The 26,321-nt window shown below is 33.3% G+C and overlaps 3 protein-coding genes across 3 annotated transcripts; all 3 read left to right on the top strand.

Annotated features, from left to right (window-relative positions):
* The first annotated feature begins 2,342 nt into the window (after positions 1-2,342).
* LOC143393893 (olfactory receptor 4K15-like) lies at positions 2,343-3,269 on the top strand. Its single transcript, XM_076848388.2, has one exon. The coding sequence runs from the start codon at positions 2,343-2,345 to the stop codon at positions 3,267-3,269; it is 927 nt and encodes a 308-aa protein (XP_076704503.2).
* An 11,120-nt stretch (positions 3,270-14,389) lies between these two features.
* LOC143393892 (olfactory receptor 4K5) lies at positions 14,390-15,361 on the top strand. Its single transcript, XM_076848387.2, has one exon. The coding sequence runs from the start codon at positions 14,390-14,392 to the stop codon at positions 15,359-15,361; it is 972 nt and encodes a 323-aa protein (XP_076704502.2).
* A 9,473-nt stretch (positions 15,362-24,834) lies between these two features.
* Positions 24,835-25,770, top strand: LOC143393891 (olfactory receptor 4K1). The gene has a single exon (XM_076848386.2). The coding sequence runs from the start codon at positions 24,835-24,837 to the stop codon at positions 25,768-25,770; it is 936 nt and encodes a 311-aa protein (XP_076704501.2).
* Positions 25,771-26,321: the final 551 nt, after the last annotated feature.

The raw sequence follows: 26,321 nt of genomic DNA, 5'->3' as shown, positions 1-26,321 counted from the left end.
TTCACAAACCACTCCCTCTGGCAAAATGCCAGGAGCCATCCTGACTTGTTTACAGACCCTAACAGTTATGTATAACTATAATGCATAAATGTTGATATATATATATATATATATATATATATATATATAATATTATAAATTAATTCTTAATTTATTATTTTCTGAGCCAAAAGATATTACATTCTCATTGCATAACAAAAATAAACTCAGGCTAGACACAATGATGCATACCTGTAATCCTAGCAATATGGGATACTGAGGCAAGAGGATCCCAAATTTGAGGCCAGCCTCAGCAAATTGACCCTCAGCAACTTAGTGAGACCCTGTCTCAAAATAAGAAAAACTAAATAAAAAGAACTGGGGATGTAGTTCAGTGGTAAAGTGTCCCTGGGTTTCATCTGCAGTATCAGAACAAAGAAACAAAAAACAGTAAATACAGAAATATCTAATGATTAAATTATTGTAATCTCTCAATCTCTCGGAGACAATCACTGTTTATACTTTGGGCTAGACCTGTCAAAACATTTTTATGTATATGTATTCTATAGCAACAGTAGCAAGCATTCTCCTAGAAGTGAGTTTAGCAAATGACTTCTGACCCCAATAGTATTTTCTCTTCATTCCAGGTAAATAAAGTTTAGATAATTGAAAATAATTACTTTGTCTGACTTTGGGTTTCGCCAGCTCTCTGGCAAAAAGGACATAATAATCTTATAACCCTAAAATGGAGCAGTCAGAAAGGAATTCCACTCAGTTGGTGAACAGAGGAAATTGGTGGAAACAGAGGGACTGAGGATAGACTTTAGCACCTTGGCTATTATATCTGCTGTTGGAAAACAATTTTCTGCCCCATAAAGACGTCCTGGCATTTCTTCCATAAACAGTGCAATGTGCAATGAGTTAGCTCTGTCTTCCTTCCCCAGGACCAAAGTGAATGCACATACCCACACAGGTGAGCTCCTGTGGTGTGGAAAAAAATATTTACAGTGATCTTTACATATTTGAAAAAATATTTTTTTTTAAATTTCAATTCCATGTCATAGGGTATGTATATTAATGTCGAGGTATACATATCATTGCACTCCTCTACTAGCCCTTTTGCTAGTAGAGGAGTGCAATGAAAAAACAAAATTGTATATCATCTTTAGAAAGGTGAGTTTCCATCTGTTGTTGCATTCAGGCATTCCTTACTATGCATCCTGTTTCTTTGTAATTATTTTTAGTCAATTAATTTTCACACTTGATCCAACTTTGTGATTTGTCAAAATAGAGCCATTTTTGTAGAATAGAATCAGAAACATTTTTTAAAAGTTTTATTAAAAGTACACAGGGATAATTTGTAAAATAAAAGCAGTTATTTTTTAGCTGACATGAAACTGAAAATGCATTTAGATTAACAAATACCATCTATGGTTTATATAGTGTGAAGGAAATAAATACAAGGACTTCTTTAGAACCATAGACCACATTTACACAAATGGACAGGGAATATAGATTGATAATAGAAAATAAAATAGTCTGTTTTGTACTTGATACTAAATGAAAATCACATTAAATTCACACAAATTCAGTCATGGGGTAAAGAAGAGTATGCATTAACAAAGAGCTTGAAGTAAGAATTGTCTGACTAAAAATGGAAAAATGGGATATTGTTACCTCAAATATTAACATTCTTCAACGTAAAACATGATACTAAAAGTACACATAATAGCTATTTTTAGGAAGAGGAAAACACATTTTAATATTTTAGGTACCACCCTAACTTGCACATGCAAATATTTTCATCATTGATGAAATAAAGGTAGGTATATAGTATCTAACTTTAATTGAATACTTACTAGGTCAGGCACTCCACTACACATTTCAATTATTATAATTCTTTTAATCTTCACAATAATCCTAGAGGGCATATACCCTTATTTTTGTTAATTTGCACATAGAAAACCTGATGTACGGAGAGTTTAACTTGCACAAGTTCACATTTCTAGGAATTACAAATGATAGAATTGAAAACCTGTCACTATGACTAGAGTTTATCTGTCTCTTTTTATAAAGAAACTCAAAGTCCTAAAGGTAAGGTTGTACGCTGGTATTTTTAGAATTTACACCTGTAATGCAACCATTAAAACCAAGGACACCCAGCCATTACAAAAGAAATGATTGCATGCAAGATATGTTTTGTTTGCTTATGAGGCTCATAAGTAAATGTTGAATAGAATTTGATGCCAGTCTTGGCTTTTCTCATGTACTGTTACAATCCTGTAATATTATTATTTGTAACATTATTATTTTCATTTCATGTTACAGGAAAATTTCTGATCAGATCTCTGAAATTTGAAATCATGGATCAAGGAAATAAGTCAGGAGTGACTGAATTTGTACTTAACAGTCTTTCAGGTTCTCGAGAGCTACAACTTTTCTATTTTGCATTTTTTACCGTTTTCTACTTATCCATCGTGCTGGGAAACCTCTTCATTTTGCTCACCGTCATCTCTGAACCCATGCTGCACACACCAATGTACTTTCTACTCAGCAACCTCTCCTTCCTCGACGTGTGTCTGTCTACCTTTGCTACCCCCAAAATGATTTTCGACTTCCTTATGGAGCACAAGAGCATTTCTTTTGGGGGTTGCATGGCCCAGATATTCTTTCTGCATGTCTTTGCTGGTGGTGAAATGATGCTTCTTGTGGCCATGGCATATGACAGATACGTAGCTATATGTCGACCCCTACACTATGCAACCATTATGAATGTACACAAGTGCATTGTCCTCGTGGTGGGCTCCTGGATCATTGGGGTCCTACACTCGATAAGTCAGTTGGTCTTCACAGTAAACCTTCCATTCTGTGGTCCCAATAAGGTGGATAGTTTTTTCTGTGACCTTCCCCTGGTAATCAAACTTGCTTGCACTGACACTTATATTCTTCAGGTTCTGATGCTTTCAGACAGTGGTCTAATGGCCATGATGTCCTTTTTCCTCCTGCTGATCTCATACACAGTCATCCTGGTGACTGTGCGACGTCGTTCCTCAGCAGGCATGGCCAAGGCACGGGCCACTCTGACGGCCCACATTACTGTGGTTACCCTCTTCTTTGGCCCCTGCATCTTCATTTATGCTTGGCCTTTTAGTGACTTGCCCGTGGATAAACTTCTTTCAATATTTTATACTGTTTTCACTCCTCTCTTAAACCCCCTGATCTATACCTTAAGAAACAAAGAGGTGATATCAGCAATGAAAAAATTAAGGAATCGACAGATAAGTTCCTGACTGTATCCCTTCTTTCCCCCATGATAAACAATGGCACATAGTAAAAGCCAGGTTGATATACTTTCCTCTATAAATTCCTATGATGACTGAAATAGCATAGGACATGTTTTCTTTTTCATAAAAGTAAATAGTAAACAAACCATCTAGGATAACCATCTGGGAATCCCTACCTTTGGCTTTTGAAAGAATTTTTATTTGATCAGAATATTACTAATTTTAACAATAAATTTTTTCACTAAAAATATAAAGTGGTCTATAAAATTTGTTTCTTCCAATTAATTTGATAAATATGAACACATAAAAATAACAAAGTAATAAGAGATATGTAAGTAATATATATAATTCATAAAATATATTATATATAAAATATATATAATGGATATATGTAAGTAGTATAAAGAGTATAAATGTAAATCAAATCTTTGAAAATATTTCAAAATAATAACTAAGGGGCTGGGGATGTGGATCAGTAGTAGAGCACTTGCTTGGCATGCATGAGGCCCTGGGTTTGACAGTCAACAGTACAAAGATGAAAAAAATTGAAAGAAAGGAAAAACAAGGAAAGGAATAAACAAGGAATTAAGTTGCAGTTATTTTCCTGTTTGGTATCACAAATTAGAGCTATGTATTAAAAACTGAATAGAATGAGGAAAACAGTATAACTTTCACTATTTTTAGGAGGCAGAATATGTCTTCTGATAACAGATCTTATCCTTTCCCATCTCTCTCCACTCTGCCTATGTATAAACACACACTGAAATCTCTTGCACTCTAAGCTATTCTATCTAAGTAAAGAATTAAATAGATTGAATTATTTTGTATATTAAAATGGTATTTCTTGCAATCTACATTCTCACTGTAACTATCCAAATTTTGCAACAGTAAATATATTATGACAGACATTATTGTCTGAATTCAGAAATCAAATATCCCATTTTTACGTTAACCATGCTATAAATAGCAAGATCCTAAGCCCCTAATTGATGTTTCTTTATATCACTGTGTTAAGTTGAACTTTAGATTTTCACTCAGTGATCTCAGTTCAATGACTACAGAAAATCCCGTAGCTCTCTGCATATAGCTGGATTGTTTTCATCAACAGTTTGAGTATGTATTTGTTCTGTATATTTCAGGTCTTGCCCCCTAATTTATACTAGCAAATAAAATAAAATTGAGAACACATTTTTAAAATACCTCTAAGAGTGATGATTAATGTTTTGACTTTTTTTAAAAAGCTACATATTTACACTTACATTCAATACTTATTAATCTTTCATTGTCTAGCTCCCTCTTCACCAATTAAGAAAGTAAGAGGCAAGTATACCAGTTAAGTGAATTGGACACTGCTATCAACTGAAAAGTGTTTCCTCCAAAATTAGAAGCTAAACCCAATCTGTCATATAATACTTGGAAGAGGGACCTTCTGGAAGTGATTAGGCCATGAGGGTTGGGCCCTCATGAAAGGTATTAGTGAGCTGATAACTGAGACCCCAGAGAGGAACTTCCTCTCTTCTGCCCCACGAGGTGTCAGAGAAAAGATGACTGTTAATAAACCAGGAAGTGAGTTCTCACCAGATACTGCATTTGTGGTGCCTTGGTCTTGGACTTCCCAGCATCCATGATATAAGCAATAAAATTCTTCCTCATAAACTACCAAGTCTGAGGCATTTTGTTAGAGTGGCATGAATAGACTAATATGCATCTCAATAAATTATTTTTCTACTAGTTAGAAGAAATGAAAAAAAAAGGAAAATTGGTACATGTAACAATATGGATAAATTCCTAAGAATTAAGCCAAGTGAAAAAAGCCAATCCCAAAGGTTTTATACTGTATGATTATGATTATATAACATCCTTGAATGTTTAGTAGTTACCAAGAGCTAAAGAAGGAGTGGTTGGAAGAGAAGTGGGAATGGCTAAAAAATGACAAAATTAGGATTTTTATGTTGATGGAAATGCCCTATATCTTGGACCAACTATTAATGCCAATATCCTGGTGGTGATAGTGTACTACAATTTTAGAAGATATTGCTATCGAATGAAACTAGATAAAAAGAACACATGATCTCTCTAAACTATTTCATACAACTTCATGTGAATTTATGTTTGTCTCATAATAAAAATTTAATTTAAAAATCAAAAATTCATAACAAACATGAAGTAAAATTTCTAAAATTTACATGGTAGTTGCTGATAACTCAGTAATTGGGCTAATGGACATCTTCAACACAATTTATTAAATAATTACTGATCTTGAAAATAGACCTAAATTATTTACATAAAAAGCATTACTGATATCTAAAATAAGATATAATAAAGAGAAATTAAAAGACCAAGGAAAATTAAGTGTCTCCACATAAGTAATATATGTTATCAGATGGTGAGAATGGGAAGAAGCGTGCTCAAAAGATAAAAGGCTGAACATTTTCAGCATTAATGTTCTAAATTCCAGATTAATGAAGCATGATTAATCCAGAGCTGGATAAGTTAAAATAAAACCTTATCTAGACTCACAATAGTGAAAGGGCATAAACTTACATAAAAATGAAAATAGTATAAAAGCAACCAGAAAGTAAAAAAAAAATGGTGATGACTACAACACAATGATAGCTGTCAATGAGATTTATCTATAGAAACAATAGAAGTCACAAGAAAATGAGACAATATTGTCATTTAGCGTAGAGGAAAAGAATCAGTTCCCTGTACTGCTATGCAATCATTCAGGGTGAGAGAAATTTTACTAAATTTTTAAGCCAATGACTGAACATTAACTACTTATAGACCTTCAATTAAAGGATTTACTAAAAAACACATTTTCTCGTCAAGGAAATGGAGTCTGGGAGGAAATTAACAGGAAAGCAATATTGAGCAAGGACTTTGGTAATGTGGATAGACTTAGATCATAATAATAATATGACGAATAACATGGAACATAAATTATCAAATGAGTACGAAGAGAAAGAAATTAAGCCAGATGGCCTGCTGTCTGTTCACTACTTTTAATGTGGGACACTCAGGTTTTTGCAGGTTGGTGACTTGGTCTAATCTTTAAATATGCGGCTAACTACACCACTTGGTAAAGATCCTAAGGGATATGCTAGGAAGATAATCCATATGTCTGGAATATAGAAATGCTCTTATAAGGATGCCTCTATTGAATTATTTATTACAGGAAGCAAATTAAGAAATGATAGTTTTATGAGGCAACAACTCCTTAATCATAGTATAAGAAAATAGAAACATTTCATAGAACTGATAACACTTCTGCTAAGTAGTTAGTTCTTCAACCCTTAAATTTGGAGAGCACATTTATTATGCTGGATCATGGAGGGCCTGCCAGATGTGGTTGGAAAGAACAAAGGATTCATTTTTTATGTTCCAGATCTCTCCCTGATTTGTTTATGAGTCTTGATTGCTCATGTCTCTGAAGGTATTAAGATATGATTAGCATAATAAAGGTAAGATCTCAGATTCATTAAAGTCAGACATGACAACACAGTCTTTTGCATGAGCAATAAAGGGAGGGATTGTTGTAAGATCTGTATGATCTTACATTTTTAGGGGGAGGATAAAAATATCCATTAATTTTGACTTACAATGTCAAGTATGCATGTTAAGATTGTGAGGGGAAAACATGAAGTAGGAATAGAATACATGATTTTCAAGCCAATAGAGAGAACACAATGAATCGAAACTCAATCCTTCTAAAGGAAGGCAAGAATGAAGGGGGAAAGGAACATTGTAAAAATAAAAGATAAAAAAATAGTGAAAATAAATCTAAATACAAAATAGAATTAACAAGATATTTCTTTGACCAGCTTTTAATTTTGAGGGATAAACTTTTATGATTTTTAACCCCTACTAAGCAATATGGTAATCGAAGACTGAAAAAAAAAAGAAGAAAACAAAACAATAAAACACAAAAAATAGCTGATGGAATTATATAAGGTTTATTAATATCAACCAAAAGGCAATTAATGCAGAAAACATTATTAAACATAATTGAGTGAATCTGTATTGTTAAAAAGGAGGGATTTTAGTAAGAGATGTACGGTCTTACATTTTGAGGTGGAGGATAAAAAATATCTGATTCAAATGTATGATATGTCAAGGTCATTGTATTGTCATGTGTAACTAATTAAAACAAATAAAAAATAAAAAATATAATTAATTTTGACTTATAATATCAAAATTTTCTGGGATTATATCACCTTCCTAAACTTGTATGATACAGGTGCTTCTTGATGTACAAGGGGGTTACATTCCAACAAATTCACCACAATTGAAAACATTGGAAGTCAAGATGTATTCAATGCATCTAACCTGCCCAACATCATAGCTTAGCTGCACATCACAAGGTACATCAGTGTACCTTCTTGATCTCATGGCCTGCTGGGAGCTGTGACTGGCTGCCACTGCCCAGCATGGAAACAGAGCACTGTACCACATAGCACTAGACAGAAAAAGATAAAAAATTTAAAGTACATTTTTTACTGAATGTGTATCACTTTTTCATTATGGTGAAATCCAATATCCCAAGTTTAACCATCACAAGTTTCATACAGAGTACTGTCTGCATAAACCTAATGACTATTTCAACATGTGCAAAATGCAGAACTATAAGGTTATATATATAATGGTCATCATTAGAGATTTCAATAAAAGTAAAAAGAAAAGAGTTTTCTAAACATATGGAAGCAGAATACACTTACTAGAGGATAAGAAGATGGAGGGACAGGGTAAATAATAAGAAGGTAGACAATGTGTACCAAAACACAGTTAGAGGAGAGAGAAGTAGTCCTAATGTAATATAGCACTGTAGGGCAAGTCTAGTCTAAAACAATTAATTAGAAGAGAAGAATTTAAAAGTTTTCAACACATAAGTGATAATATTTAAAGAATGGAAATGTTAATTTCCCTGATTTGATGACTATACATTGTATACATGTAAAACATTACAAAACTGTACTCCATAAATAAGTACAAATATTTTATGTCAATTAAAAAATAAAGAAAAAAAAATTGCTAAATCTGTAGATAAGTTGAAACATAATAACCTGACTCTAATAAACATATAGGTAAAAGAGATTGCATAATTACTGTACTTACAGTTTATTTTCCATATATTAGCATACTTCTGCCCGAACAAAGTTAACTGGAGTTCTGTGATGAGGGAGAAGGGGGATATGTTTGTTGGGTGTTTATTACTAGATTCTACCAATGCTAAAAACAGGCATTTCACAGGAAGAATTTAAAATGTGTAATAAACTTCTGAGACAAATTAAAGCTCACTAATAACCAAGAAGAATCTTTAGAATATATTTACTCATGTGCTTTATTTATTTAGTTTAAAATAGCAAGAATTTGGAACAACACAGATGTCTATTCACCAAAAATGGACAAGTAAATAATGTATTTAAACAATGGAAAAACCTGCACAGTTAAAATGAATGAATTAAAGGTGTATTCATCACTATTAAAAACTGCTCAAAACAAATTGCTGAGTGGGAAATAAGTAAATTGTAGGGATGGGGTTGTGGCTGAATGGTAGAACGCTCGCCTAGCACATGCAAGGCTCTGGGTTGGATCCTCAGCACTACATAAAAGCAAATAAATAAAATAAAGGTATTGTGTTCAACTACAACTAAAAAATAAATACTAAAAAATATTTTTAAAAAGTAATTTTTAAAGAAATGCAAAGAGAATAATACCACATATATGAAGTTAAACAAGCTATTTCTTTATAGATATGTCCTATGTGGTAGAATTATTTAAAAAAAAACATAGGAATTTTCAATACTAAGCTTAAATTATGTATTAATTCTGGGAAACTGTTTGGGGGAATTATATAGTATTTTTCCACTAAATACATTTTTTTTTGTACTGGAGATTGAACTCAGGGGCATTTGATCACTGAGCCACACCGCTAACTAGATATTGTATTTTATTTAGAGACAGGTTTTCACTGAGTTACTTAGTACCTCACTTTTGCTGAGGCTGGCTTTGAACTCATGATCCTCCTCCCTTAGTCTTCGGAGCCACTGGGATTATAGGTGTGCACTATGACTCCCAGCTACATTTTATTTTTAATAACAGAAGTAGGGCAAAATATTAATATTTGGCAAACTTGACCATTGTATGCAAATAATTTATTTAATAGTTCTATTTATTTTTAACATCTTTGAAATACTAGAAATCATTATATAGAAGGTGAACCAAGGTTTGAGAGTTAAAGAGATTTGCCCAATAATTTGTTATTGGTCAAATTGAGAAGAAGAACACATTACTTTTAAATTCTAATTAATTTCCTATTCTTCTACATCATCACTTTCTAAGGTAGCAAGAACACAGTATGTCTTTTCATTCTCAAGTCAAAGTATTCATAATTTAGACAAAAGAATGTAATTTTCCACAAATTTCCCCTGAAGTAGCATGTTCAAGTATATAGAAATTACATGCTGCCAAGAACCCCATTGCCTTCCCTTTTTCTTCTATGTTCTGATGATCCTCATTATGATTGTCAACAATATGGGATGCCATTTACTTTGTTCCAATGGGAATGTCTAGTGGAAGGTATTAATAATTCCCATTGGAAGTTGAACCTTGCCTATTGATTGCTAAATCTCAAAAGCCTCAAATGGTCACTTAGCTAAATCCATATACTCTTCTAATTTGAAAATGCAAGAGGCACCTATATATAACACTATGTGAAAAATGTTAATCTCACATTATAAAAATTGAAGAATTTAGTTTGCATTTCTGATATGCATTATAACAGGTAGGTTATCTCTGATAAGGATATACATCATAAATAGGTGTATCAATTGCATATGCATTTTATTTATTATCTTGTACCTTTGAGTGGATTCATAAAAGGAAGAAAAATGTTTTTGATGTAAAAGAAAGTAAGCCACAATGAAGATGTTTATGTTTCTGTGTTTTAGCATACTTGGGAGAATCTGCCAAAAATTCTATAAGATGGTGAGGTATTCTTGGGGAAATTATGAAACACTATGATTGTACTTTGAAAAATCCATTATGACATTTTTGTCCATCATCTAAAAAATGAAATAAGCATACAAATCAAGATTATATATCTTTTTTGTAGAGTAAGGTTATTAAAAAATAATGACAATGTTAATTACCAAGATCAGGGAATAGGTTTACAGTTATAGTATGTTTGATTCAATTATCCGTTTTACTTTGTATGTAAAAATGGATTAGACAGTAGTTTCAAAATCAGTATCTCCTCACTTTTATCACTTTTTAGTAACTTGGTAATCCAAATATTTTTTACTTCTGATACAACAAACAAATGCTTTTCTCAATGTTGCAATTTAAACAGAATATTTAATTTATTTTTTATTTTCTAGTTAACTATTGCCATTGATTTTAACGATTTAAGTATGGTCTTGCATTATCAATGAGTTGAAATATTTTTGTTCCATGTAAATATGGAACTTATGTAGGTTAACCAAGGATTCTGTGCATGAGAAAATTAAAAAGTAGAAATATTGAGTCAATGACAGAGATGAGGTAAAATCTATTTGAGGTGAGACACATTTATGGAGAATTTACTCCTGCATATCTTTATATAAAATTCTGAGAATGATGCAAAGAAACACGAAAATTCAAGAAATTCTTATTGTTCTAGGGAAATGATATGTACAAAAAATTCTCTTTTCTTGGGACAGTATATAAGCAAAGTTGTACAACACTGTTAGGAAACAGAAATTTCAACTTTTAAAGGCTTTGGAGGAGATGGCATCTGTGAAGGATGTAAGATCCTTAAGACTTAAAAATAGAAGTAATATATTAGTAAATATTTAATAGTCTGATTGTGGCTAGGGAATAGGGTATGGTATAGGCAAAACCACATTATATATGCTTGGCTGTCACAGGACATTAGATTCAATATTTTTTGACTTTAAGAAATAATGGGATGTTACAAGTGTGAGATCAAGGAAAGCTTTTTCCTTATAGTTGCATGATTCAGAAAAAATTAAAGAAAAAAAAGACTGAACTGAGATGGGAAAGCATAATCTGAGATCTGAAATAGCTTTTTGATACTCACATCCACAAAATTTTCAGAAACATGTTTGAGATACTGGAGTGAGGTGAGGAATGGTGCTGTAATATTAGAGGTTGTCACACGAACTTGGTGATTGACACCACAGAAGTGAATAGAATATCCAAGGAAAAGACAACAAAGAGAGAGAGAAAAAGAGAGAATAAAAGTTCTAGGAGATGAATATTTCTTGCACTTAAAAGAATCGCAGAGAGCAAAGGAAAAAAATGTGGAAAATCCAGAGGCTAGAACCTCAGTGGGAAACAGCTTGAGTGAAAAGAGGCAATGTTCCTTGAGGAAAACCTGGAGTTGGTTCACTGGTAGGTATAACAAACTTAGCTATTATTACCAGGTCTTAGAGGACATTTGATAAAGTAATTTTCCTGACTGTGGCAGGAAAGTCATAGTTGAGTCTGTTAAAGTTCTGAGTAATAGAAAAGAACACAAAGGAAACATGTAGTAGATATTTCTTCAAGAAATTTGGAGGAGAAATTAAGAACAAAAATAAAAGGCGATAGATGAGTTTAGGAGAGGTTTACTTTTTATATTCTTAATTTGTTTTTTATCTGAGCAGCTTGTCAGTGGATAAAAAGTTTAAGTGACAGATGGAGAGACTAAAAATGCAAGCTGAAGACAGCTTAATTTGGTAGTTATTAACTGGGGGTTATTTTGAACCACAAATGGACATTTAGTAATGCCTAGAGACATTTTTGGTTTAACTTGGGAGAAAGTGTGATTGGTATCTAGTGAGCAATATGGGAGATGCTACTGGACACCTTACAGTCACAGGACAGTTCTCCATCAGAAGAAATACTCAACCCCTAATATGAGGGTGCCAACGATGAGAAATCCTGGTTCAACTGAAGAGTCAATGTCTCATAGTAGGTGGAAAGATTATAATCAAGAGCATATATTGAAGGGCTTCCCATCTGTATTGTAGTGTAAATGGTGCCATGGATTTCATATCATTCTGATCTCAAACAATATAGTGTTGTAGTGTGGACACAAGAACAGGGGTTCAAATTCTAGCTCAATGACTTCCAGATATGTAACTTCATGAAAGTTATTTACCATCTCTGTAGCTATGACATTACTTTAAATAGAATTATTAAGTATATTTTATGTGTAGTGTTATGGAAAGATTCAATTAATGTAGGTAAAGTGCTTAGAAGAATGACTGACACTGTGCTGCTGTGTAGAAAATGTAAGATACTGTTTTCATTATATAACTTCAAATGCCCACCAACCTTTTAAAACCTTTACTAAGTGTTTGGAAATGACTAAACTTGTTTTTCTCCCCTGTAGTTTGGAAGTAATAATACCTTCACAACAGATCTATTTTAAAGATCATTTGATAAAACAAACATTAATATTGAACATAGTAGATGTTGCCCGGTGAAGTCTCAACAAATCCAAAATTTCTTTTTTTTTTTTTTGCCAAATTAAAAATCATGATTTGTAATTCACTAGAAATCTGCCTCATTCTTTTAGTTTATATAAATTACATTCATATAATAAATATTTTTATTAGATAGAGTTGATCATTTTATATAATGATCATTTTATACATTCCTCTACTTTAGAAGTGGGGGAACAAAATGAGTTCCATATGGAACAAAATGGCAAAATAATTAGCTTCTATTTCAAAATCCATTCCCTCAATTACTGCTTTTGTATAATATTATAAACACAGGTTCATTTTCACTAATATATTTACGCATATAGAGATTATTTAATTTTTTTCTCAGTTCTGAAGATCACAATTATGTGTATTTAAAATTTGGGCTTAGTAAAATCCTTCCCTCAATATTCTACATTAAAAGTACATTAAGTAGTTCTTTACTTGAAATCCTACAATTGCATCTATGTCATAAGGGGCCAGAGCAGGATTCTAGAGACACAGCGGCAATTTTGGCTTCTTATATAAAATAAACAGACAGTGGAAGATACCTGTGTTCTTACACAGGGCTAGAATTGCATCACATTTAGGTGCCTTACGATGACTGTTGTCAAGAATGTATTTCAGAGCTAGCACAGTTTACTAAAATAGAGCTTGTTGAAAGTTGTTCTAGCATCTGAACTAGATTTATATAGTAGGGGTATACCTTTACAGGGGATAAAACAAGGAATACAAATCTGAACTAGTCGTTAGTATTATTCTGATATCAAACATAAGTTTTTTAGGAATATAGTAGGTTTATAATCTAATTGTTTTACCTCTCAAAGCTAAAAATTAATCCTAAAAACAATACTACTCCTTTGATCATTATAAGAATGTCTTAAAAAGTTCATAAAGAAAACTTAAGCATGGGGAACACAAGTGAACTTTATTTTTATAGGCAAAGAAAATGGAATATTTAGAAAATCAAGTTAAAGTGAGTTTTAACTAATTAAAGTAAGCCATGATATGAACTTATGGAATTATTTGAATGAATAATTGACAAACTGTTGGAACTAAAAACCTGGATAATATGTCTACAACAGCATCTCTTTAGTAGGAATTGTCTAAATTGGATATATTCCTGCAACAGCAGTAAGACTAATTTTTGTTGTTATGGGATATTTAACATATTAAAAAGATCCATTAAAATATGTGTATCTCTTGGAGAGTTAAAGAGAATCTTGCACTTAAAGACTTATTAAAATGAATTCTGGAAAAATGAATCTTAAGGCCAACAGATCTGAATTGTCTTTGCCATTCTCCCAGGTCTATGGAGATGGGCTTTAAGTTACTCCTCTAGTCATGTTATCAAAGATCAGCTCATGAATGAGCTCCTTTACTACTATGTAACACATAGAGACCATTCAGAAACTCCAGGGTTTCTGCCAAGACTGAACAAATTACCTAGCATGATTTAGACATTCTCATAAGCTCCCTTCTACTCTCCATATATATTATCATGATCTTTTCAAAATGTTTGTATTTAGCAAATACATATTATATATGAGGTCTCGGACTTCTTCACAATAAATGTTCTTAGTTCATAGTTATAACCCTTCTTTCTTTCCCCTCCTTTAGGACCTTTTCAGAACAGGTCTGCCACCTGGACCCATGGACAAGGCCAATTCTTCAGGAGTCTCTGAATTTGTATTGCTGGGACTTTCTAGTTCTCAAGAACTACAGCTTTTCTTTTTTGCTTTCTTTTCTGTGTTGTATGTAGTCATTGTGTTAGGAAACCTCCTCATTATCATCACAGTGACTTCTGATATCAGCCTGCACTCCCCCATGTACTTTCTCCTGGGAAACCTTTCCTTCGTTGACATCTGCCAGGCTTCTTTTGCTACGCCTAAGATGATTGCAGATTTTCTGAGTGAACACAAGACCATCTCCTTCAATGGTTGCATAGCCCAAATTTTCTTCATTCACCTTTTTACTGGAGGGGAGATGGTACTGCTGGTCTCCATGGCTTATGACAGATATGTGGCCATATGTAAACCTCTACACTACCTGGTCATCATGAGCTGGAGGACATGCACGGTCTTAGTGGTAATCTCCTGGACTGTGGGCTTGGTGCACACATTAAGTCAGTTATCATTTACAGTGAACCTGCCTTTTTGTGGGCCCAATGTGGTGGACAGCTTTTTTTGTGACCTTCCCCGAGTAACCAAGCTTGCCTGCCTGGACTCTTACATCATTGAAATTCTCATTGTGGTCAATAGTGGAATTCTTTCCCTAAGCACTTTTTCTGTCCTAGTCAGCTCTTATGTCATCATTCTTGTCACTGTCTGGTTCAAGTCCTCAGCTGCAATGGCCAAGGCATTTTCCACTCTAGCTGCCCATATCACAGTTGTAATATTATTCTTTGGGCCTTGCATCTTCATCTATGTGTGGCCCTTTACCACCTACCCTGTGGATAAAGTTCTTGCCATATTTTATACTATTTTTACTCCCATCCTAAACCCAATTATATACACATTAAGAAATAGAGATATGAAGGCTGCCATGAAGAAAATTGTGGCTCATTACCTGAGGTCCAAAAAAGTTTCTGAAATTCCACTAGTAGTGAGGAATTCCCTTTATTAAGGCAAAACTCCCTCAACTTCTTCAAATAAATAATCTGCCAACAGATATTTTTATTGTATTCACATGGCATATCTCTGTAAAGAAACTCAAAGAACGGAGACACAGAGACAAGGTACAAGGGCAGGAAAGGTGGCAGAGTGGCTCCTTGTCCAAGTGGCCACGTTTATTTATAACAATAAGTTACATTAGATCATTAGTACCATAACCACATTGTTGTTTAGAGTATCCATAAGGTTGCTTATTCTGCAGTTACATTTCACAGTTACAATATGCAATGTTAGGAGCTTTGTACAGTTCTCAAGAAGGTCTATTGTCTGAAATTACTGTTAGGCAGGCAGTTCCAGAAGCACTGGAGCTTGGTAAAACATTGTAGTTATCTAGCAAACAAGTTCTATTCCCAGGAGCTATGTGCCTAAGATTAAGGTTGAAGCCCTTAAGACTCTAGCATGGAGGACATTACCATAGCAACTGGGCATCCTATGCCTCTGCACAGAAACTTTCCCAGGCACCAAGCATGCCACAGCCATGAAGTCATCAGGGACCCCAATCTCAAACACAGAACCCCTACATATCTCAACAGTGGGGAAAATAATAAGGAAGATGATACAGAGAGTATTCGGTAGATGTTAAAAAGTCTTTTCCCAGTATCACCTGAGCAAAAGTTGTGCATCTAAACATATGAAAACAAAACTACCCTGTGTATTATTACTGGTTGTAGAAATAAAGTAAGGATATTACATGAATAGCATGTATGTATTGACTGCTTCTGTTACAAGTAGATATGAATAAAATGGGGAAAGGGGATGGGAACCCAATTCTTTGGTAGACATAAATTTAGACATGTATTTATTTAATTTTTCTGAAAAGTTTACTAACTTATGTGCCTAAAAAATCTATATACATGAAGACTATTTAAAAATATGGACTGAATTTTCCCAATTTGAGTGGATAGCCAATCTACTGATTTATAATAAGTACATGGACTTAAGTGGAGATTCCTAGGTTATGAAATCCTTCCCCCAACATCAATTACACTTGTATGGTTTTCCAGTAGCTAACAATGCTTTAAAATATAATGTTGCTTAGTTATGAGTTTCCATTTCAGACATTATAAGAAGTGGGAATTCTCTGATCAGTTTTAGGATAATTCCAATTTCCTTTGAATCCCTAACTTGTAGAAGAGAGGAGACGCTAGATATATGAACCGTTTCAACATCAATTTTTTCCATGTGTGATATGAACAGATTTACAACTTTACATGTGGACTAAATAGGAAGTATTTAATGAAAAAGAACCAGAGTTAAACATACATCTTGTTGGTGATCCAGATTCCACAGCTAGCCCTTTGGCCTGGACCACAGGACTAGCAAGAGATTTATTAATGCTGATTAGAGATCTCTTTAACTTTACTTGCCCAAATACTTCATTTCCTAAGAAACAAATAGATTAATGTAGATACTAATCTTTCCATTATACAAGGAACGAAAACATCAGCTTTGTTTTTTGTTTTCTTATCCTTTCAATTCAGTTAGTTTTTTTTCTGAATCCATCCCTAACAAAACTGTCATAAAATAAAATATTGAGGAAACCTTAATGATCTCCTCCTCTTCTCCCACACCACTTACTTTTGTTCTCTCAATAGCATTCTAGTTCTCCTAAGATTTGATACTTTCTTTTTCTTTAGGATAAGGGTAGTATAAGAGTAATTAATACCTTAGTATAAATTTGCATTCATTAGATACCATTCTAACAATTTATATTTAATAATTTCTTTCTAATTTTGGAATTCCTTCAAGATCAAGAGACGAGAGTTGGCAGATTGAATATAAAACCAGGGAAGGAAGAGGAGATCTTACTAATGTCCACTGACTTTGGACCATGTAGGCTTCCTCATATTCAGTTCATGCAATGAGGCTGGACTTGTGGTTGTTCTCAAAGGAAGAAGTAGAAACTGTATAATTTTCTCCTTATCAGCCATTTCAATGCTAGCAGAATTACTTGCTCTAAATTGAAATTAAACCTCTTTTCTGGTGTTTCTTTGAAGGGCTACATTAAATCCATTAAATAATGAGAATCAATGTGCCAATAAGTCCAGATATTATGAAATCTGGTTAGCTATGCTACTATTTATTACTCGGGCACTCATAACATTCTTTGACTTGGTGAACTTTTATTTGACTATTATAGCTGTCCTTCCTAAAAACCAGCACAAACACACACAAGATTCTATAGCAGTATATTTATGTTATGGTTTAGATATGAAATGTCCCCTGAAAAACTCATATGGCAATACATGAATGTTCAGAGGTGAAATAATCAGATTATGAGAGCTGTAACCTAATCAGTGATTAGTCCATTTGATGGGATCAAAATTTGAATGGACTATTGAGTGGCAACTGTGAGCAGGTGGGCATAGCTGGAGGAAGTAGATCACTGGGTGTACCTTTGAAGAATTTATTTTGTGCCTGGATCCTGGTGCAAACACACTCTGTCACTGCTTCCTATCTGCCATAAGCTGAGCAACTTTTCTCCACCACGCCTTTCTGCCTTGATACTGACTAATCTCAGGCCAAAACTATGGAATTGGCCAACCATGGATCGAACAATGGCCATTGCTCTAAAACTGTAAATAAAAATAAACTTTTCCCTCACTAAGTTTTCTTGTGGGTATTTTGCTCACACTGACAAAAAGCTGACTAAGAGTTTGTTAACTTAGAAATGTACCTATTTCTATTACTCAAAACTAAAAAATAAATATTAAAAAAATTCTATCTCACTCTCTCTAAAAGAAAATTTTATAGGAGCAATTTTAATTTTTATCATTTGTGCATTTTAATGTAAAGGCATCTTTATTCAGTTTTGAGAAAGATGACATGGTATAGAATGATCCTTGAAATGAAAATGAACATGTTACCTATGATATTAAATTAATTTCAAATTTTATTTTTATTTAATTCCTGAGATATATGGAAGTATTAAGAAATAGAGTCAGCATTCCCATAGCTAACACTGACAAAGGAGAAAATGTGTGGGTTAAAAAACTCAAAAATTTCCCAGGTCCTTTGAATTTTTTTCACATATCTTGAATTACATTTCTTGCACACAAATAAATTAAATTTGGAAGCTCTAATTTATTTGTATGAATAAGATATAATAGCATATTTTCATGAATATTTCATGTTTCATGAAAAAATTATGTGTTATCCATATTTCAATTAAATACCTTAAAAGAATGTTTAAAAGTCAATCAAGTTTTTCAAGTAATAGAGAAAAAACATTTTATTTTTAATACTTGGTAGAATCTCTTAACACAGTAGACATTCTAGGTGCTTTACTTAAATGTCAATGGAGGCGACTACTTTCTTAGCAATAGACACGATTTCATGATTGTAAAATGAATTTCTACACAATGCATGGCAGGATAAAGAGCAATGGCCATAATGACTGAAGAGTTTACATTAATTAACAGAATAAGAGAAGTAGATATGTCTCAGAAAGTTACAATTCCTGTATTTAATAGAGAGGATCCCTTCCTCTTTGTTTCTTTTGTCTTTGTTCCTTTTAGTTACACATGACAGTAGAGTTATTTTGTCATATTTATACAAACATGGAGTACATCTTATTGAAATTAGTATCCCAGTCTTGAGGTTGTACATGATGTTGAGATTCACTGTGGTGTATTGATATATGTACATAGAAAACTTTCATATTAGATTCATTCTACTTTCCTATTCCTGTCCGCCTCCCTTCCCTCCTTCCCTTTTGTCTAATCTACTGAACTTCTACTCTTCCCCTTTCTCTTCCTTGTTGTGAGTTAGCATCCACACATCAGAGAGACTAGTCAAGCTTTGGTTTTAGGGGAATGGCTTATTTCACTTAGCATAATAGTCTCCAGATGCATCCATTTATCAGAAAAGGCAAAAAGTCATTAAATTTTAAGCCTGAGTACACACCACAATTTTCTTTATCCATTCATTTGTTGAAGGATGCCTTTGTTTCTTGACTAAAAGCTCTTATAAACTCCTTCTCTCTTCACACCAAATCCACCTTTTGTGATAAGGAAGCTTGACCTGGTAAACCTATCCACTTTGCCAGGTTCATGAAAACATGCTGGATGTATATCACAGTAGGAAGGGGCATCTTTTTCTTGTCCCAGTGGATGCTGCTTTTTTCCTGGTTCCCATACTGCATATGCCAGTGGCTTATGTTCATGGCATTTGCCCTCCAGCAAATTTGTTGCCAGCCTCAGCCTTAAATTTCCTGCTCCACATTTTTGTCCAAATAATCTGTAGAGCAACTCTGGTCCATGGCCATGCAGAGAACCTCAGGGGACTACATCCACCGCCTCTCCAAACTGTTGTAAAACTCACCTTTGGGAATCACATCCCCTGCCAAGTTTATTTCTTCCAATAGCTTTAGGTATTCTTTAGAGTTCTTTTACCATGTCTTGGTAGCTAAGAACCTATTACCAGCTAAAAATTCTTTATATTGAGTGTTCTTTGTTCAAATTACCATTTTTGGTTCTATCTCCTGATTGAACAAATACAGGTAACTTTTAAGCATTTTGAAATATTGAAAAACCAGCAGCATCTAAAAACATCTCATGAAATACAACAAATATAATAATGAAAACTAGGAGTTGGCTGGATGTAGACATGACAGTGTTTCATTTACATAACACCAAAGTGGAAGTTATCTATGGCACACTTCAAAAATAGAAGAAAATAAAGCATTTATGAAGTGGATACTATATTTGTTCAACTCAATGTTTAAAATTTCTTTGCTCCAAGCTGGCATGAAAACTGACATAAAATGAAGTTGAAATGACTATTGAGATATTTTGGAAGAGGAACAGAAGCTTTGTCATGGAGAAGAAATGAAAGCATCTTCAAATACTTGAAGAACAATCATGCTGAACTAGAAATAGCTTTGCTTTGTGAACCACAGGTGGTAGAACTGTTCAATATATTCAATATATATATATTCAATATATATATTGTGACGTGTGAGTTCTTTGTGGTTGAAAGAACATACCTTGAGGCTACGTGATCATCTGTAAGATTGTGTGACTGCTTATTGACAGAAAATTAGTAGTTGAAAAATTGCTGAGAGTCAGTTAAAATCAGGTAAACTTTTTCTTTTAGGTATGTATGTGGGTGTGTATGTATCCACAACTTCCTAAAAGAAACTTTTCCATTCCTGGAAAAATCAGTTGCAAAACTTAATTGCTCCCATTGCAGGGTGACCCAGATCTCTAAAGGGTGATTTCTTACTTCCCCAGTGAAATCAATTTCCTGGAATGAGGACACAAGGCTTTATATTGCATTGTGGTAGGATATGGTAATTATATAGCCCAGAGCTGGAGGAGCAAAGCCCTTTCAACCTCAGGGCAGGCCCTAAGAGGCTTGCTGCTGCAAATCACAGTACAAGTTAAAATGCATGAGTCAAGATTTTAGTATGAGTATTATCAGTATGAAGACCCATGGCAGAAAGTGAAAAGCTTTCAAATAAACTGGGGAAACCATATTTGGAAAAAAATTAAAAAGAAGTGAAAGAAACCATTAAAGTGTAAGTACTGCACATACATTATGAACATATTATGGGACTAGAAAAATAATAGATAAACTCTCTTCCAGATGCAAATCAGCAGCTAGAAGATAACAAAGGAAAAACTATTGTTGTATCAGGCAAACTGGAAACTCCATTCGGAAGGGGCAAGTTCTCAGTCTCCACCTTCTATATGACTCTCCTACTGTGCCGGTTTTGTGTTGTGTTGATAGGAACAGGATCAGAATCTGATTTCACAGGTAAGTAGTATGTTATGGCCATTATTATTCCTTCTCAGCCCCTTTTAATGCTTTCTATTCAGAGAACATTTGGCTATTAGTTTATACGTATTTGCTTACAAATATTTATCAACTCTCAAAATTTGCCTTTAATGTAAAAAAGGAATAGCTACACAAAGCAGAGTAAGGATCTACAGTGTATGCATTATTGTCTTTGCTTCTAGTCTTGTAGTAAATCAAGTGTTTTAAGTTAAAATAAGGAGAAGAAAAATTATGCATACTTATGGTTTCTGAGTTCTTTTGATACCTTTTAGAAGTTGATACTAATGTAACATCAATTTTTGTCTACCTAACTTAGTCTTGAACCAAGAATGGGGAAATTCTCTTATAATGTTGTCTGGGATCTAAAAACACTTCTATATCTGAGGTACAGCATCAATGAGAAAGTGAATGACTCATTAATGGAGAAATTTCTAGGTGCACTTTGAATAATCTAAGGAAATTTCAGTGACTTTCATAAACTTTGTTTCTAAAACATAACTGCCTCTGCACTTAGAATTTTAGAAATGAAATGGCTTTAGAACTATTGTCTATTTTCTACCTAATCTCAGTAACAGCTAGTAAGTGGCAAATGTATTCTTTTTTTGGGGGGGGGGGGCGGTACTGGGGATTAAACTCAGGGGCACTCAACCACTGAGCCACATCCCCATACCTATTTTGTATTTTATTTAGAGAGAGAGTGTCACTGAGTTACTTATTGCCTTAATTGCAGAGACTGACTTTGAACTTGGGATCCTCCTGCTTCAGCCTCCTGAGCCACTGGGATTACAGGTGTGTGTAGTTGTGCCTGGCCAAGTGTATTCTTCTTTACTAGTGGGAAACTATCTTAATTATTATAAGAATATAAAACATAATATTGCACCTCATCTATTCTACTTGAATTAAGAAATTATAAGAAATTAGTGTGGAGAGGATTTTGTAGTTGTTTCTTATATTTTGAAAAATGAAGACTGACAAACATTATCATTTATTGGATTTGGAAAGATGGGATTTGTAGGAAATTTGGTTATTTTAGAAAGTATTTCAGAGATGGTTTCTGAAAAATGTATAATCACTAACTTTAACAAACAAACATAATGCTTCATCTCTTTTTTCTTTCTTCTCTTCCTTTTGCTTGTTTCATTGTTCTTCCTCTTTCTTCCCTGTCTTTCCCCTCTCCCCTCACTCCTCTTTTTCTCTTTTTCCCTCTGTCTCTCTCCCCTCAACCTCCATATAAATGCCTGTTATGCTCCACCCTGAAATGCACAAGGGAGATTGCCACTTCACATTTTTGAAAGAAAGCTGAACAAGATAATGGAACTGTTTTTTTTTTCTTTCTTTCTTTCTTTTTTTTTTTTTTGTTACAGGGGTTAGAAACAGATTTAATGACCACTGTTTTGTCATGTAAGATTTAGCTTCATTTCTTCAAAAGTTTCTCTCAGTCTACCATAGAAGTCCTTATTTTGAGTATGCAACTTACTGATTGTGAAAAATAAGAATATTTGTTAGTCTAATCTTGTCTGTTTCTTAGTATCTTCAACTGTAAAATATATGTGAATGGCAGCTACTTTGCTATGTTAATATGAATATTAAATGTGTAAATACATACAGTATGCTTAAGTGAGTCCCTAAAACATAGAAAGTGCTATTGAAGTTATTTTTGTTATCACTGTTATTATATAGAACACATTTCTAAAAATTCCTGAAATAGAAGTGTGTACAAAATATTGTATGATTCATTTAAATGTTAAATCCTATCACAAAATAAAAAAAAATCTTATCTGGACTATCTTTTTCTGAAATTACGATCATTTATCATTATTATTACAAAGCATAATAATATATCAGTAGTAGTAGTTTCAAAATATATCTGCATATTCTGTAACAAGAATAATGCTTTGCTTATCACCTGGTTCTGAGCTCTCATATGAAATTGCAATGTTATCCTAATACATTATTATAATATTTAACAAGGTTTACAGAGTGGATTAGATGTTATAAACATTTCCTTTGTGGTATCAAAAACTACCTTTTTAAATTGACAATAGTGACTCTTCTGAAACTTTTGTTAGTCTTAGAAATGGGAAAATTATTTCCTTTTCAGTCTTTTTTGCCTCCTTCTTTCCCATAATAAAGACAATTATTAGATATTCCAGCATTGACCCAAATTTTCTATAAGGAGGTAAGAATCACATTTTCTCATGATGGAAGTTTGTGCATAGGTCAGTTCATGCCTCATAAGTCTCTTTGTATACTTATGTAACTTAAGTTTATAAATTATTCATAAAACTTGATGTTATAACCAAAAGCAAGACGGAAGCCCCTGAAAGGGTAGGATTTAGTGTTTCAACATTAAAAGTAATTAAGGTTAAAATTTCATAATGAAGGTTCATAAATAGTTCAAACATTTTTAAAATTGGCTTATTTCTGTTGACAGATACAATTTTTGCTTTTAAAAAATTAAATATTTATTATTTTAGTTATATCTAAGAAATTTGGTCCCAGAAAACCACTGAAGAATATGAAATGCAGAGCTTTGATCAGTATATGGACCAATAAATATCAACTGTTTACTGTTGGATACAAGAATGGAAGTCAAAATGTTTCCTGAACCACTTCAGGAAGACTGTAGGGTTTTCTTCTAGGACTGAGTTATCACATGTGTTAACCTAAACATTAAAAAAAAAATGAAAAGGCAATTTACACATTACTTAGATTTTCTTTTTTTTGAGAATTTATTATGTGTTCAAAATGTACTATGTAAAGTTACATGAGTCATTTTCAAAAATACTATTTCTGAAAGGCATTGTAGGTTTTGAAAAATTCAATTTTGTCAAGTATGTATGTAAAAAGAAAAGAATAAGACAAGAGACGGAAAACACATTGGTGGTCATTGGTTCATTTGTAATTAATTAGTCACTATGTGACAGAACATGAATTTTGATTATTTTTTAAAAAGGACCTTCAGAAAAACTTCCTGAACATCACCATTGACTCTTTTTTCCCCATAATATGGCACTTATCTCTATTAAATTCCTTTAAACAGTGTCAAGCACTGTATTTTTCTCAATTTCAGGAACCTTAATCTAGTCCATTTGGTTTTGCATTGAAGGTTAAATGGAGTCACAATTTAATTTTTTTTTCTTCATGGCATGTCCTCTCCTATAGCCAGACCATTCAGCTGATGGGTTGTCTTCCATACAATAAGTATTTCACACTTGTTATCTTCATTCCTATTATTCATCTGTCTGAAATGGCTTTCCCTTCATTTTTGACTAGCAAATTTCAAACATTCAAACTTTCAAAATTTTTAATAATTTTTATTTGAGCTAAAACTTTTCCTATAATTTAGATATTATTCATCTTACTAAAATCTATGGTATTAGGGTATTACTGATATTTAAATTCTGATTTGATATTTCATTTTGTAAAATGTATATCTTCTTTTTCTTTTTCACACTCCTCCAACTTTCCATATCAATCATGAGTATTAAATATTAGTACATTGATACTTTTGTGTGTATTTCATTAAATTAAATTAATTTTAAAGTTTACCATATTTATTTTGTTTAGGGACTAGGTATATTATGTCAATCAGAATGATATCTTCCTAATTTCCTTTTCTTTAGGTACCTATAGACTGGATACATGGCTCACACTAATGAATCAATAGTGTCTGAGTTTGTGCTTCAGGGACTTTCTAATTCTTGGGAACTTCAGCTTTTCTTTTTTGCCATCTTCTCTACAATCTATGTGACATCAGTATTAGGCAATGTCATGATTATTATTGTCATTTTCTCTGACTCCAACTTGAACTCTCCTATGTACTTTCTGCTCAGTAACCTTTCTTTCATTGATATCTGCCAATCAAACTTTGCCACCCCCAAGATGCTTGTGGACTTTTTCGTTGAGCGCAAGACTATCTCCTTTGAGGGGTGCATGGCCCAGATATTCCTTCTTCATAGTTTTGTTGGGAGTGAGATGATGTTGCTTGTAGCTATGGCATATGACAGATTTGTAGCCATTTGTAAGCCCCTGCACTATAATACAATTATGAACCAGAGGCTATGTATAATTTTTGTGTCTGTTTCCTGGGCAGTGGGTATTCTTCATTCTGTGAGCCATTTAGTTTTTACAGTGGACCTGCCATTCTGTGGTCCCAATGAGGTAGACAGCTTCTTTTGTGACCTTCCTCTGGTGATCAAGCTGGCTTGCATGGATACATATGGAATGGAAGTTATGACCCTGACTAACAGTGGCCTGATATCGTTGAGCTGTTTTCTGGCTTTAATTATCTCCTACATTGTCATTTTGATCACAGTCCGGCACCAGTCCTCCAGTGGGTCATCTAAGGCCCTTTCTACATTAACTGCCCACATCACAGTGGTAATTCTTTTCTTTGGACCTTGTATTTATTTCTACATATGGCCTTTTAGCAGACTTTCAGTGGATAAGTTCCTTTCCATCTTCTACACTGTTTGTACACCCTTGTTGAATCCCATCATCTACTCCCTGAGGAATGAAGATGTTAAATCAGCCATGAGGAAGTTGAGAAACCGTCATGTAAACTCCTGGAAGAACTAAGATCCAAGAGGGAGCCTGATCTTGAATTAGAATGAGTTTCCTGTGGATCCCAGCACCATATCAACTGTCTTTGCTAGTGTTATGAGTTATTGAGTTATAGAAATGACCTTTTGTCTTAAATGCAAGGACTACTTAAAACCAGTTTCGGATTCTATTTATATATCATTTTAGCCATTTTTTTCATTGTGTATAATTCTCAAGTATAAATTGTCTTGAAAATATTTGCTAACATTTTAAAAATATTTTGTAAGGAATTTTGATATTCTAATATGTATTAAGTATTTATGTTACTAAACTAGTGACTTTTTTCAATTAAACAAATATTTTTATACCTCAGAATCAAAAATAATTGAGTTCCTGACATGGTTTTTCAGTGTATTTATAACATTATCACATATATTGTTATGGTAGGAAAAAAATGCCCTATTTTACAATAAGAAGCTCACTTTTCTTGTACATTGACTATTTTGGTTATTTATAATCTACTTATATTTGGTTACTTATAATATCTTTACTGCTTTATTACCATAAAATTTTTGTTTTCTTGTACA

This window comes from Callospermophilus lateralis, chromosome 3 (genome assembly GCF_048772815.1).
Source record: "Callospermophilus lateralis isolate mCalLat2 chromosome 3, mCalLat2.hap1, whole genome shotgun sequence".
Classification (NCBI taxonomy): Eukaryota; Metazoa; Chordata; class Mammalia; order Rodentia; family Sciuridae; genus Callospermophilus; species Callospermophilus lateralis.
Note: the sequence above shows the minus strand (reverse complement) of the source record. Positions and strands in the feature narration are given on the sequence as shown.